The 13,181-nt window shown below is 42.0% G+C and overlaps 1 protein-coding gene across 3 annotated transcripts; it reads right to left on the bottom strand.

Annotated features, from left to right (window-relative positions):
* Positions 1–2,665: 2,665 nt before the first annotated feature.
* usp42 (ubiquitin specific peptidase 42) lies at positions 2,666–12,984 on the bottom strand. 3 transcript variants are annotated; one of them, XM_073489985.1, is made up of 18 exons: positions 12,898–12,984; positions 11,176–11,428; positions 9,947–10,153; positions 9,664–9,774; positions 9,335–9,434; positions 8,604–8,671; positions 8,407–8,477; positions 8,211–8,293; positions 7,982–8,093; positions 7,736–7,876; positions 7,348–7,448; positions 6,782–6,947; positions 6,000–6,671; positions 5,809–5,888; positions 4,423–5,562; positions 3,074–3,384; positions 2,903–2,966; positions 2,666–2,754 (listed from the first exon to the last, which is right to left on the bottom strand). In XM_073489985.1, exons 2-17 carry the CDS (start codon positions 11,417–11,419, stop codon positions 2,905–2,907), a joined length of 3,669 nt encoding a protein of 1,222 aa, XP_073346086.1. In that variant the 5' UTR covers positions 11,420–11,428; positions 12,898–12,984; the 3' UTR covers positions 2,666–2,754; positions 2,903–2,904. The 3 variants fall into 3 exon arrangements, with proteins under 3 accessions (XP_073346086.1, XP_073346088.1, XP_073346087.1); XM_073489987.1 differs by having other exon boundaries at positions 3,074–3,381; positions 12,898–12,975; XM_073489986.1 differs by lacking the exon at positions 12,898–12,984 and adding an exon at positions 12,633–12,693.
* Between the last annotated feature and the right edge of the window lie 197 nt (positions 12,985–13,181).

Raw genomic sequence — 13,181 nt, 5'->3', positions numbered from 1 at the left:
TGTGTGTGTTACAGGGGTCATGAAGGCCTCCTTTGGTTCTTTCAGGGCTGGAGGACAAGCAACAGACAGTGTTTTTTTCCACCTGAAGATTGTCTGCGACACAATTCTTGGTTTATGTGAAGGTTTTATTTAATCCAGCACAGACTTTATGGAGATGAGGGAAATCTTTACCAAGCTGGTTGATAAATGGACAGAAAGATGAGGATAAAGAACAGCCACGAGGAAACCTGTGACAGGACTGCCCTCTGCTGGACACATCAGGAGCTAAATTACTTTACTGCGTGTGCAGTGTGAGGATTTGAAACCTGAGCATCCATCCTCATAATGACATTCCTATCATCCAGACTGGCTCGCCTGGTGGACTCTCAATCGCCAGTTTTATTATCTTCACCTCACGTCCTTGGACAACTGCCAACACCAACAATGTTTTGTAGTGTCCTCTAACTACAGAAAGCCTCAAGCTTATAAATCAGCTGGTCTGATTGTTAGCCCTCAAGTGACTGTATCTGTATATGCAAACACTGATTCATTCAAGAAAATTAAACTTAGGCTATTTTAATTTTACAGTACGCTCCCTTAACTTTTATTTGATTGAAAAAAAAAAGAAAAAGATGCAGGTTCAATAATACTGGACATATTTTGAGTGTAATGACCCTTTTAAGTGTTTTCAAACTGTCATTTCATGTATTGAAGATCCACCTCTGTGATCAAGTTCATTTCTTTTGTATTTATTTTCTGAATTTGTTTAACAAAAAGGGGGCAGCCCCCCGAGTTACATTATGCATGTATAGTATATAATGTACATACTGTTTTTTTTTCTTCGTTGTGTTTATGTAGCATGTAAATCATAACGGCCGTAGCCTATACCCGTTCACCTTTTTAGTTCAACAGCTAACAGTTTACAATAGTGGGAGGGGGACTTTGTGCAGCTCTTTGCAGAGCAGTGAAACCTCCTGACTGTGTTTATTACTGAAGTTCAGATAATACATGATGTTATATGAAAGAAAAACTCACTATGGACATAAGCGGGTTCAAAATACCCTTGAATACTTTGTGTGGATGCTGACTGGAATCTGAGGACTGTTTTTCCCAAACAGATCAAGCCAAATCGCAGCCTGATCTTTTATTAGCTGATGGAGTTTAGAGTTTTTAAACATGGCTTGATGTGAATTTGGGAAAACTGCTCCTGAATACTTTGAATAAAAATACATGCTGATCAGAAAACAAGTTTTTGTGTGCATGTGAATTCAGTGAGAAGAGCTCGACTCGCTAAACTTATCAGGTCTTTGGTTATTTTTCAAACATGGAAACAGTGTCGTGATTAAAATAGAGCCATCTTGATGACTTCAATAGCTAAAAAAGTGTGTGTAGTTAACAAAACCTGAATACATAAGAGTGCTATCAGTTTCTTCACTAAATGTATCTACATCATAATTTAAAGAGGCTCGAGTACAATCAGTCTACTCCTAGTGTATAATACAAAGGCAGACGGGAGCTTTTTTTCAAAAATCCCTGGCAACTCGTCAGTCATCTCAATCAGCAGTTTTCATTCATTTCACCGCAGCTTGTAAACAAAGTCAAAGACCAGGAACAGATTACAATTTCTGACATTAACAAATGTATTTTAAGGCTTTTACCTTATACAATGTATAAATTCTGACATGCTAAAGATATAACAGCAGTTTTTCAACCTCTGTCTAAAGTTGAAACATAACAAACAAAAACAAAACAAAAGCAAACCATACCCACTGAAAATATGGTCAAAATTAACGTAAGTTTTTCTAAAAACAAAGCAAACAAAACATCTACTGGTAACCCTGATACAGGATTGTTTACGTATAAAAATAACTGATAGTACAGTTCAAAATTAAATTCACAGTATTTTTTATGACGCTAGAAGACACAAACTGTATTTTTTTTTTCATTAAAAAGCAAACACAAATGGTCCACAGCCATGATGACAAATTTTTGATGCTTTTTTTTTTTAAACGTTTAAAAAGAAATAGAGAATGTGTGAGCGAGGAGGGAGAGGCATGATCCAGAGTTAAAAAACCTCTGCTTCTGTGAAAAAGTTTAAAAATTACAGAGAGTGAATCTTAGGCTTCAGAGCAAAATGGAAACAAACATACAGAAAAAAAAAAGAAAAAAGCTGGGAAATGTCCTCAAGTCTGTCCAGGGTTAACGTGGAGGTATCAGTCAGCTAAGCCTTGTTCCCACCACTGCACTAGTCTGTCTCATTCATGAATATCACCCTCCATTAGTTTGTCCGCTCCCAGTGGGATCAAAGAAAAAACTCAAAAACGTTGCGCCTCTGTAGATATGGTGACATCTTAAACTCGCAGCCGACATGATGCCTTACAGTTCTCCTCTTAGGCAACACGTTTCCCTTTTGTCTCGTTCTCATTTGAAGCAGGTGGTTATCCGTGATGGATGTTAACAAGTTTTCAAGTCCTGAGTTCCACTGAGCAGCAGTTGAGATGTTTAAGCTCCAGGCTTTGTTTGTGTTCATACAAGTATATATTACTATTTTTCATCATAAATGTTCAACAGGGTTTTTTTTAAACCATAGTCGGGAGAATTACAGCGAATAAATCAATGCATTTAAAAAAAAAAAGAAAAAAAAAGAAGAACATTTCCGAACATTTAAAACACTTCAGGTGTGGTAAAAATACAATATATTCCCAGTGAAGAAGCACCACATCAAAAAGTTGTTGATGTCATTCCTCCGCTGTTGTTAAAATGGTGTTGATGCGTCTGAAACAAGAAAAAAGAGGCCTCCATGTCATCTATTTTCAGAGCTGTGTGCTAAAAAATTTTGCATCTAAAATAGGAGTTCCTGCTGTTTGTTCACACTGACTGTACTAGAGCATATGAGATAATGGTTAAATGAGCGCCCACTCACAGTCAGTGTTTCAAGCCACCGGAGAATCCGTAGGAGTCGCCATTGGTTTGGCTGTAACCGTTTCCTACAAAACAGGATCAACAGTTAGAACTGATACGCTCCAAAGCAGCATTTATTTCAGAATTTTAGTGACGTTTGAGAACGACTGTGTATATGAGAAACCTGTCATACCTGTGTATCCATTGAGATGGCGATGAGTTGAACCGTTTGTGGGTGAGGTGTGGTTGGAGGGCAGTACATGGTCACCTCTGCCGTCAGCGTATTCTGTTCGCCGGCGTTTTTCTGGAGAGAAACCATTGTCATGTTTAGTGTCTTTGCTGTCGTAGTATCGTCGTTTGCGGCTCTCCCTCTCCTCGCTGCTTCTGTTCTTGTGGCTCCGAGCTTCTCCCGAGCTGTGCTGCTCGGCCTCGCTGTCCCGCTGCCTCCTCTTTTTCTTCTTCTTTTTTGTTTCAGTGGCTCGGTCTGAATCCGCATCGGAGCTTCTAGGAGAAGACAGAAAACGTGCCGTGATTACTCTCAATCCAAAAACAAAACTCGCTGATGAGAAAATTAGTGATAGGTGAGATCGTCAGAACCCATTACTATACTAAGCATTATAGTCGGTATTTTTTTTTGGCTATTATTGATTGAAAAATTGCTAACTCAATTGGGAACAAATATTTATAACAAATATATTTAAATTGATATGCCATTCAATTTACAATGTAGGTTAGTACAATTGGTGGTGAGAAAATCTTTAAAAGTGCGACATATTTAAATTTCTCTGATCATAATGTCCCATGAAAATAATTTCCTTGGTGTTTTCACCAAACAAGGGGCACATTTTTTCATGTGGTGCTGTTTCATACAAAGTCATTGCAAAGCGTATCAACGCATGTTGAGAATACTAAACTTGAGCTAAAAAGTCGAGCATATCGCTTTGCGGAGTGTTGTCTGGGGACAACTGCTGCTCAGCTGCTGAGAGCTGGTCAGCTCTGGTGGAGAGAGTTGGGCATAGAGCAGGGGCTTCTGAAGGAATGAACACCGGATTCTACTCTGAAGCTAAATGTGCTTTTTCATCAGCAAACGGCTCAAAATCAATCTTGCCACGTAACTCAACTTTAACCGTCATGTGTGTGTGATTTGTCTTTTGTACTTGTTGACTGGAGGGGAAATGAACTTTAATTCATGAACCTACGAAAAGGAGGAGAAAAAGATGTGACTGGAGAGAAATTATAATCAGTCTCAGGTGAGTGCTCAGTTAGACAGAGGCTTAACTGAACACAAACCAACCAAGTCAGCTTAGGAAAGAGACTCTCATTCCTATGTTGTCAAATACTAACGTATTAGTTTGGCGATGCACAGCATCAGTGGACTTGCATTCAATTTGACAGTGATTTTTCCAGGACCCATGGACCTGCCCCAACGGAAACTCTGATCTAACACTGATAGGTTGTGCAAAATGGCCAATATTACCGTCCAAAGCAAAATGTACACAGATAAGTGTCAAGCAGCATGGAGGCAAAGATAGTATTACTTACCCGCTCTCACGGTGTCTGTCTTTATCCTTTGACTTCTTCTTTTTCTTGCTCTTTTTGTGTTTTTTAGAGCGACGGGCCTCAGAGCTGTCATCCCTCTCCTTGCTCAGCGGTTCAGCAGTCCTCTTGTGATTTTGATCCTCCCTGTTTGGAGCCGATTCAAACGAGGAGAGGCGAGCCCGAGGGGGCGATCCCTTGGTCTTTGTGGAGGTTTCTGGCTCAGTGGCAGGCGAGGAAGCTTCCTCCTTTGACGGGTAATAGTCTCTTTCCCTGCCACTGCTCTTATCCCTCTCCCTTCCATTGCTCTTGTCCTTGGTTGACCGGGAGTCTCGACTCTCGTCCTGCCACCTTCGGCGACTATGAGACTCGTCACGGTAGGAATAACCGTGTCCCCTTCGCTCCCGACCCCAGTCCTCTCTGGACCGGTAGTATTCATAGTGGTGGTAATGGTTTGAGCACCTGTCACGATCTCGCTCCCTGGGGTGGTGGTGAGTCCGCTCCCTGCGACGCTCAGATTCCCAGTCCCTGTAGGAACGATCGTGAGGCAAGCGATCTCTGTGAGAGCGGTCTCTGTAGCGGTGATCTCTGTAGTCTCGTCTGTGGCGATGACGATCACCGTCACTGTCTCGCTCCTGACTCCTGTCCCTGTAGTGTCTCTCCCGGTCTCTGCTCCAGTCAGAGTACGGTCTGTCTCTTTTCAACTCTTTCATCTCTTCATTGCCTTTAGAACTGGGCTTGGACTGCTGCTGCTCCTTAACATCTGTACACCCTTCAGTCCCTGCTGACGGATCACTGGTCTCTGGTAGATCCATTGCTTCATCCCCACCTCTGCTAACCTTCTGTGGCGCTGCAGAGGGCCCATTGGTGCTCTGGGAGCAGTCTGGCGGGGTGGATAAGGCCGCATTGATGTCGCCATGATGGGCAGAAGAGGAAGCACATTCCCTAGATGTGACAGAATGAGTCTTTGTAGCAGTAGCTGAAGGTAGAGAGCTAACAGCGGAGGACGCTGTATGCTGAGGCAGGGGTTCGGACACAGTTTTAGCCCTTGTGTCAGGAGTGGAGAGGTGCTGGCTTTCACTGGCAGCAGGATGGATGCTCTGAGAGGAACTGGCCTGGGATGACGCAGAATTATGTGCCTCTTTGCTGGAAAACAAACAAAATATACAATATAAATACTGCTTTATATCACACTTTCAGGGTCTCTGCAGGTTTCAACACGTTAAATTTAAGACTTTTTAAAGACCATTTTGAATGCAATTTAAGACCTATATCATGTGAATACTGGCAGAAAAAAGGACTCACAGAAACCCTGCTTTTTGTGCATTGTTTAAAAGTGAAAACAAACAACCAAACAATGAAAATGTCAATACAACCAAGTGTGTATCTTACCTTGTTTGACTATGCTCACTGTCTAGTCCATTAGTAGCAACAGTAGCCACAGAGGATGAACTGCCATTACTGCCAGAAATCTGCAGGGAAAAATCAAGACACAATTATTCATTAAGACACACAACTACTGTTCATTCACTTATCAATATAGTTTTATGATAGGATAGCAAAACATAAAGCATATAATTTACCTTATCAGGGGTGTTGTGTCCATTCACTTTGTGGTGTCCATAATGGTGTCCATTTTGACTGGATTTAGAGACGCAATAAGTTGGTCCGTTCAATCTGTTACCGTTGTGGTGCACCCCTGACTCTCCATTGGTGGCCTGAGGAGATTTATCAAAAACTTCTCCTGTTCTGTTGTTTCCATTAAGGTGAGACTTGGCGAAACAGCCATTATCCACGTTGCCACAGTTCTCCTGGTCTGATTCCTCTGAGGACTCTTGGCCGTACGGCACCAAGAACGACGCTCCATTCCCTCCAGGGTGTCGATCCCCGTTACTGCAAGACGTGCCGTTAACGTGGTTAAGCTGACGTGGAACGAAGCGAATGTCTGAGTGGACGTCTGAGGTAGACTGTGAGGAGGATAGCGAGCTGGAGGAGGAGCTGCTGCTGGCAGAGGACGGCTGGCTGTAAGAGGACGAGGACGGGCGGCTCTGTTTGCCTTGCCCGATGAAGAATGAAAGCTTCTGCCGTTTGTCGTGGTCTGGGATCATTGTGGGCCGGCTGATTGAGTGGGAAATGGAAGAAGAGGAAGAGGCCAGTCCATGGCTAGGTTTTCCCACCACACTGCTGCTGGTGCTGGGCTTAGAGTTGGTGGGATAGTCCCTCAGAGATCCGTTCCCATTAACATGAAGTGCGCTCTGAGGAAGAAACAAAAAAGAATGCATAGTATGAGTGTCTAGGTCAAACACTGGCTATATGTCTTAAATTGTGATAAATTTGAATTAAGATGCAAACAAGTCTGCAGTACCTTGGTCATGTGTGGTGGCAGCTGGGGACCTATGAAGCCAATGTTGTTGTTGTGGTGGATGGTGTTGATGCGTGGTATCACCACCGGTCGTGGAGACGACTGACCAGGGATGCCTGGATTATGGCTCATGTGGCTGTAGTCCCCTGTTTTCTTCACATCACTTGACCTAGTGACACACAAAAAAATGGAAATTAGCAATAGGAAACACTTGAAACAACCAATGTGACCAGTGTTGGTGTTTATAGCACTAGCACAGGAGCATTTAAACACCGGAATGAGGCAGTTTCCCCTTGCTTAGCACTATCTGGTTAGCATACTAACATCATAGACTTCTTTGACATAACATTCAATGTCACATTTTGTTGATAATTCTAGTATTTTTTTTTTTTATGTTTTAAACTTAAACTCCTACATATTGCACATTTAAACTGTATTTACATTTTTAGCACAACAGGACAAACATATAATAAATTGTTGCTTTGATTACATTTCTGTTCTGTTCTATAAATTGATTCTTAATTCAAGCACACTTATGACAACAATCATTTTTCAAAAGGTTTACTCACTTGATGTAGAAAAGGACATAGGCCTGCTGGTTGAGAACAGACCTGATGTCAGTGACAGACACAGAGGAGTCGTTCATCTGATACCACTGCCCATTGCTTGCCTGAGAGACACAACAAAACAGTTGTCAGGTTTGATCATATTTGCTTAACAGAATCATCATCATTTCACATCTTCCATCTTACTTTCCTCAGTTTCATTTGAAGTGTATAAAACCATGAAAAACTTAAAAAACATTTTCTCTGTAAGAGCAAGACTTGTTGTAGGAAATCCTGCACTAAACTGTTAGTAGTGAGTTGTTGATAGAGTGTTGCAGAGACAAATGTGTGCATGCGACTTGGCAACAGTGTCCTGATGGATTAGAACAGTGGTCCATAGCAATGCCAGTACCTTAATATAGCAGAAGTAGTGTCCAGCATGACAGCTGAATCCAGAGTGGACGAGCACAGCATACAGCCCGTAGACCTGGGGCTCCCCTTGGGTCTGAGACATGAAGGGCCGCAGGTCCAGGTACTCTGGATACTTCACATCCTGAGGACCAAAAAATAGCTGATTAATATCCAATTAATGAAAGCTGGGTGTTGTCCTATAGTCTTATCATTGTTCTGGATATTATAGTTGCATATGTCATGGTACCTTTGTAATTTTGCCTCCGCTGAAGTTTGCAAAGCGTTTGAGGGAGAGCGTGAGCACATTGGCGCTGCGGTGGATGGTAAATCTCTTTGAGGCGGTGACCATTTTTTTGCACCTATGTGAAACAATGTTCAGTTGTTTAGCTGACAGACAGACAGAGAAAAACACAAACAGAGCACTGTCTCTTTCTCGTCATCTTTTCTGAGTTGCTTTTGTCTGTAAAACAACCTACTTGGTGCATTTGTAGGCGTTTTCTCCATCCAGCTGTTCTGGCTTGACAAACTGCTCCAGAGCCTTTGAGACACTGGGGGCCGTCTGCATGGCAAGAAAAATGTTTTTTTTGTACTGTTCTTAAGATCCTTACAAAAATCTGAATTCATTGACTTGAATAGACACTTCAAACCAAAGTGACAATAATGATCAATTACCTTAATTTCCAAAGGAATATCCAGAAAAGGGTCATATGTATCCGAGACTGCTTTGCAGTTTAAACATTTGACTGAAAAAGAAAAATCAACAATTTTCTTTTAGTCTACCAAAGCTGTGCAACAACAACAACAACAACAAAAACAAAAACAAAAACTTGAATAAATCAAGAAAAGAAATCAACACTAGTAAAACTTACCTCTGGACCTTAGATACCCGCCAAACACTTGATGGATGAAAGTGGTTGCCTGCGTTTGCCTGTCCAATCTGTTACAAACACAAAAATAAGGATGTAAAACAACCAAATAGTGTAATGACATAATTGACTGATTTATTATTTATACCTATTTATCCAACAGAGACACATATTTTCTGGCTATATTGGCACAGAGAATCCCTTTACATAATTTTGCACTGCCAAGTTACAACATATTACAGCAAAAAGTGCAGGAGTAAGAAAGGGAGGAATTAGATCAAGAGTAATTAGTTGAAAGGCCACTTGTTACTACAGAATAAGTACCTACTTGATACTTTTCTAAAATACATTTTTAAAAGTCCCCTGAGATCCTGAATGCTCAGCCCAACGTATCTATTAAAAATGCATGTTTTGTGTGTTTACATGACTTACTTGGAAATGGCTCTACACTGATTTCATACATTTCAGCAGAAAAACGTGAATACTTCAATGTATCTGCATTTAGCTTTTATGGAAGATTTAGACTGGAAACCTTTGCAGAATGTTCAATGGATCATCAGATCACAATAAAGAATATAAAGAACATAGTAATATTTCCCTAAACAATCAATGGCCCATATCAATATTTATGAACTATTTTCATCAAGCCAAAAATGTGATTAAACTTTCTAAGTAAGTGTATGATTGTTTATTATCCTGAGCGGTTTCTGGTTTTGGAAATGGAACACACTTACTTGGTTCCAGGTAAGCAGGACTTTTGCATAGCATCCACTGTGTACCGCAGGAACTCATGAGCATCCTCCTGGCTTCCATAGCGGAAGTGCTTTGCAATCCCTGTGTCGGGAAAAAACACGAAAAATGTCGATATAGATGATTATATCACACTTATAAGTCGATGAAAAGTTCAAATTCTTTTACAGCAGTATACAAACACCCACCAGAAAATTTCCCTCCAAAATTTAAAAAGTAAACAGCCACACAGCGCCTCCTGTCATTCATTTCAGGTAAAAAAAAAAATGTTTAAAAGGCATAATTTCAATGTTTTAGCTGTACAGACACTTACTTTTGAGCTCATTGAGCACACCAATGGGCTTAATGACATTCCCAGAGTTGGCGAAAACCTGAATGATGTGGTTTTGCATGGTGCACATCATACAGAACCCCGGCTCGTGACCTGCAGCAGAGACAGATGGACAGAACATTGATGAGTAAGATATGAATCAGGCGAGAAAACAACTCATACATACTGCTGAAGCGACCAAGATTGATGTGATAAACAGTGCGTGACTGTACAATTACACAAGAACTTTGTTGGTTTAAAGAAGCACCATGCAAGACAAATTTACATGTTTTGGAGTGCTCCCGTGTCAGCATGTAGTTGGCAAAGGGAGGGGTGTAGGTGAGACACTGCAGGGCTGAGTTGAGAAAGCAGGTGTTCCCCATGTTCTGCAGGCCTGCACCGATGCGGTGAACCTGGGTCCACTTCAGGTTGAGCCGCTCTGGAGAGAAGAGGACCTTCTGGGGCAAGTCAATGCCGTCATCACTGCTTATCACTGGACACACAGAGACAACATCATTACTAAAATTAGATTCAATGCATTTTCCAGGTCAAGGACACCAATAAGTATCTGTATAAATGCTACATTGTCTATGCAAGTATGTACTTTGTTGATTACTGTATTTTTAGTGTGTTGTTGTTTTATTATTCTGCTTTTTAACCTGTAAAGTGTCTTTGTGTACCCTGAAAAGCATTATATAAAATAAATATTACTGGCACATAATAAACTAACACCAGGACACTGCAGCCATAGCTATCAGTCCAAACAGCTATAGGGAGGGGTTCTGGCTACTGAATAAGGCTGTCAAGCAGCTGAAGGAAACAGAGTTTGCTTTCTCTTCTGTTTCTGTCTAAGTCAGGCTGCTGCTTTTTATGTCAAAGCAACAATTGCGTCACAGGCCCAAGTGATTGATCATGCTCTCAATTCAAAACTGGCTTGGTTATGTAATTGGATGAATGAAAGAAGAGTGGAAGCAGCAACCCAACACCCACAAAACCAGTTGTGTCACACTCTCGTACAGAAACACTGGCCATAGGTTTAGCTTCATTGGTGCAGCTTTGTATTATTTATGTATAAAGTTTCCAGGGAACAGTTCTCAGATTGCTGGCAAGATTATGACACACAATTACAGAATTCAGCAACACAAAATGGAAATTAGCAACATGGTCTTTTTTATTAAACTACTTTATCATCTTAAGATATCCATGTCTGCTTTGAACTGGCATTTGTAATGAGACCTGAGGAAGTGTACATCACCATTTCCAATATCGGTGGGAAAATATTGACTATTGGCATGCATCTTCAAATGCTTCCTCAATTGTACAGCTTGACCACATAAGTCAGGAAACTCTTCCATCAGTCTATTGTTTAATGGTTAAATAGAGTCACAGTATAGCTTGGCTGAGGGGTATGTACACAATGGAGTAAGTGTAACCTGCCAACATTCAGTTGTTTCCTCTCAGCTTTCAGGACACATGCATCACAAAACCACAGCTGATAAGAGTCCTTGCGCCTACCTTGCTCCTTGGGCCGATCCACAGAGGAGGGCGTACTGTTGTAGACTACAGCTCCAGGTGTCGGGCCCAGGCAGCCTCCTGGAGCCTTCAGCCTCGGAGAGTCACTGGGCATGGTGGTGGGACCCACTGCCCAGCTGCTGGAACAGCTGCTGTCCATGCCCACGTCTCCACTGGTGAAGGGAGATCGCTTACACCCGACTGACTCGTGGTCAGACTTTTCTGAAGATCTGTCAACTATGGTCATTGTTCATTGCTGTAGGAGGGGCAGACACACAGAAGTATACAACTTTATGAGCTGCAGAAAAGACAGATCAAAAGTTTTGCATTTTCCCTCTTTGTTGTTGCTTTTATGGAGGGGAATCTGTGTGTGTGGCACAACCAACATGTTGTGGTATTGAGAGGCTGTCATCAAATATAGTGATACAATTTTCTTAACTTCTTTGATTGTTCCAGTTAACACAAACTACTTACATTTTGATTACAACCACTAAGTACCATATAATCACTATTTTTCACAAATGATCACTTGCAAAGTGCAGATAAAAACACTGCAGTGTTTCGTTTCGATAATTTCGCGCGCTTATACAGTACCGAGACATTTAGTAAACAGTCAAGAATGTTATGTAAGATCAATTTATTTTATTTTGAGAAACACAATGCAAGAGTACACCAACGCGCCATAAACTGAATAGCTGATTATTTATGTAACAAAGTATCCAAACTCAGTCATAATATCGCATGGTTAAACAAGAGGTCACAATTGCTTGCCGTGGGAGAAAAGTCTCGGCTGACTGACTTCACTATCACATTTGTCATTCAACCTCCGCTTGTATCTAAAAACTAAGTCAATATAGCTCTACGATAAGTGATAGCCATTTGTGGGCACCGTGCACGGTTTACTTACTGGGCAAACATCAGAAAACACTGGCAAGGTATTAAATTCTACTTTGAACATGTTCAAATCGACTTACTGCTGAGAGCAAACATGGAAATGATTTCGCAGTGCTGAAGTTCCCAGGTGAGCGTTACTAGTTCAAAACCCCGACAGAGCAAATTTCCTGGTCGGAAGCACGTTTACAACAACAGCTGTTCCCTCCCACCAGCTCCGGCACACTGCCTCACGTTGGCTAACAGACGGCAGCTAGGCCCTTAACACGCAGCGATGCTAAACCTCATTAAAACACGATTTAAACCCTCCTTTAGCACTTGTGGGAGACGTAGCACCGATTAAAAGCTCACCGTTCTTGTCGAAGACTGGGACGGAAAGACTGATGATGAGAGAGCGGTTCGTGAAGGCAGCGACACCATGGAAACGGCGAACGTAACACATATAGCTACCGAGCGGGGCTAACATTACGCGCGGCGGCGCTCGTGCGGCAATATTGATGCTAACGGTGCTAGCTAGCTCGGCACGATGGAGGCTGAGTGACATGGCGGGGAGTAACATAACCACGTACTATCGATGTCGAAGGGCACTCTTTTGTTTCTACTTCGAAGTAGATTTGATTTACAAGCGTGGGCCCCAGTAACGGGACGTCTAGCTAGCTGAGACAGGAGGGGCTCGACACCGGCGGCTGAGTGTGCTCACTGCGCCGCTGTCTCCGACATGACAGAGAACCGGTGTAAGGCTACTACAACAAATCTAAGCGGCTCAGGCCTACCGAAATATCACAGCTGCACAGTTAAAGTGCCACTTAATCATAATAGCAACAACACACTCACCTGAAATCTGTTATGAATACACTAATAGCGGTTGTAAATCCATTCCTTATTTCCAGCGGGTGTCCGGCGGTGAACAATGACGTAGCTAATTGCCCCACGGGTACATCCGGGTACCTGCGATGAAACGAGGTCTCTGATTGGCTCATTCGGCCGTTTCTCTGTGAGGAACGTGTTTCGGGAAGATCCGTCGCATGTTCACACCTCTGACCTTTGTGTACATGATGTACAATAACAATGTGTGCTTTATACCCAGAAATCTATGCTAGAAACGATACCAGCATATT

This window comes from Pagrus major, chromosome 20 (assembly GCF_040436345.1).
Source record: "Pagrus major chromosome 20, Pma_NU_1.0".
In the NCBI taxonomy this organism is placed as follows: Eukaryota; Metazoa; Chordata; class Actinopteri; order Spariformes; family Sparidae; genus Pagrus; species Pagrus major.
Note: the sequence above shows the minus strand (reverse complement) of the source record. Positions and strands in the feature narration are given on the sequence as shown.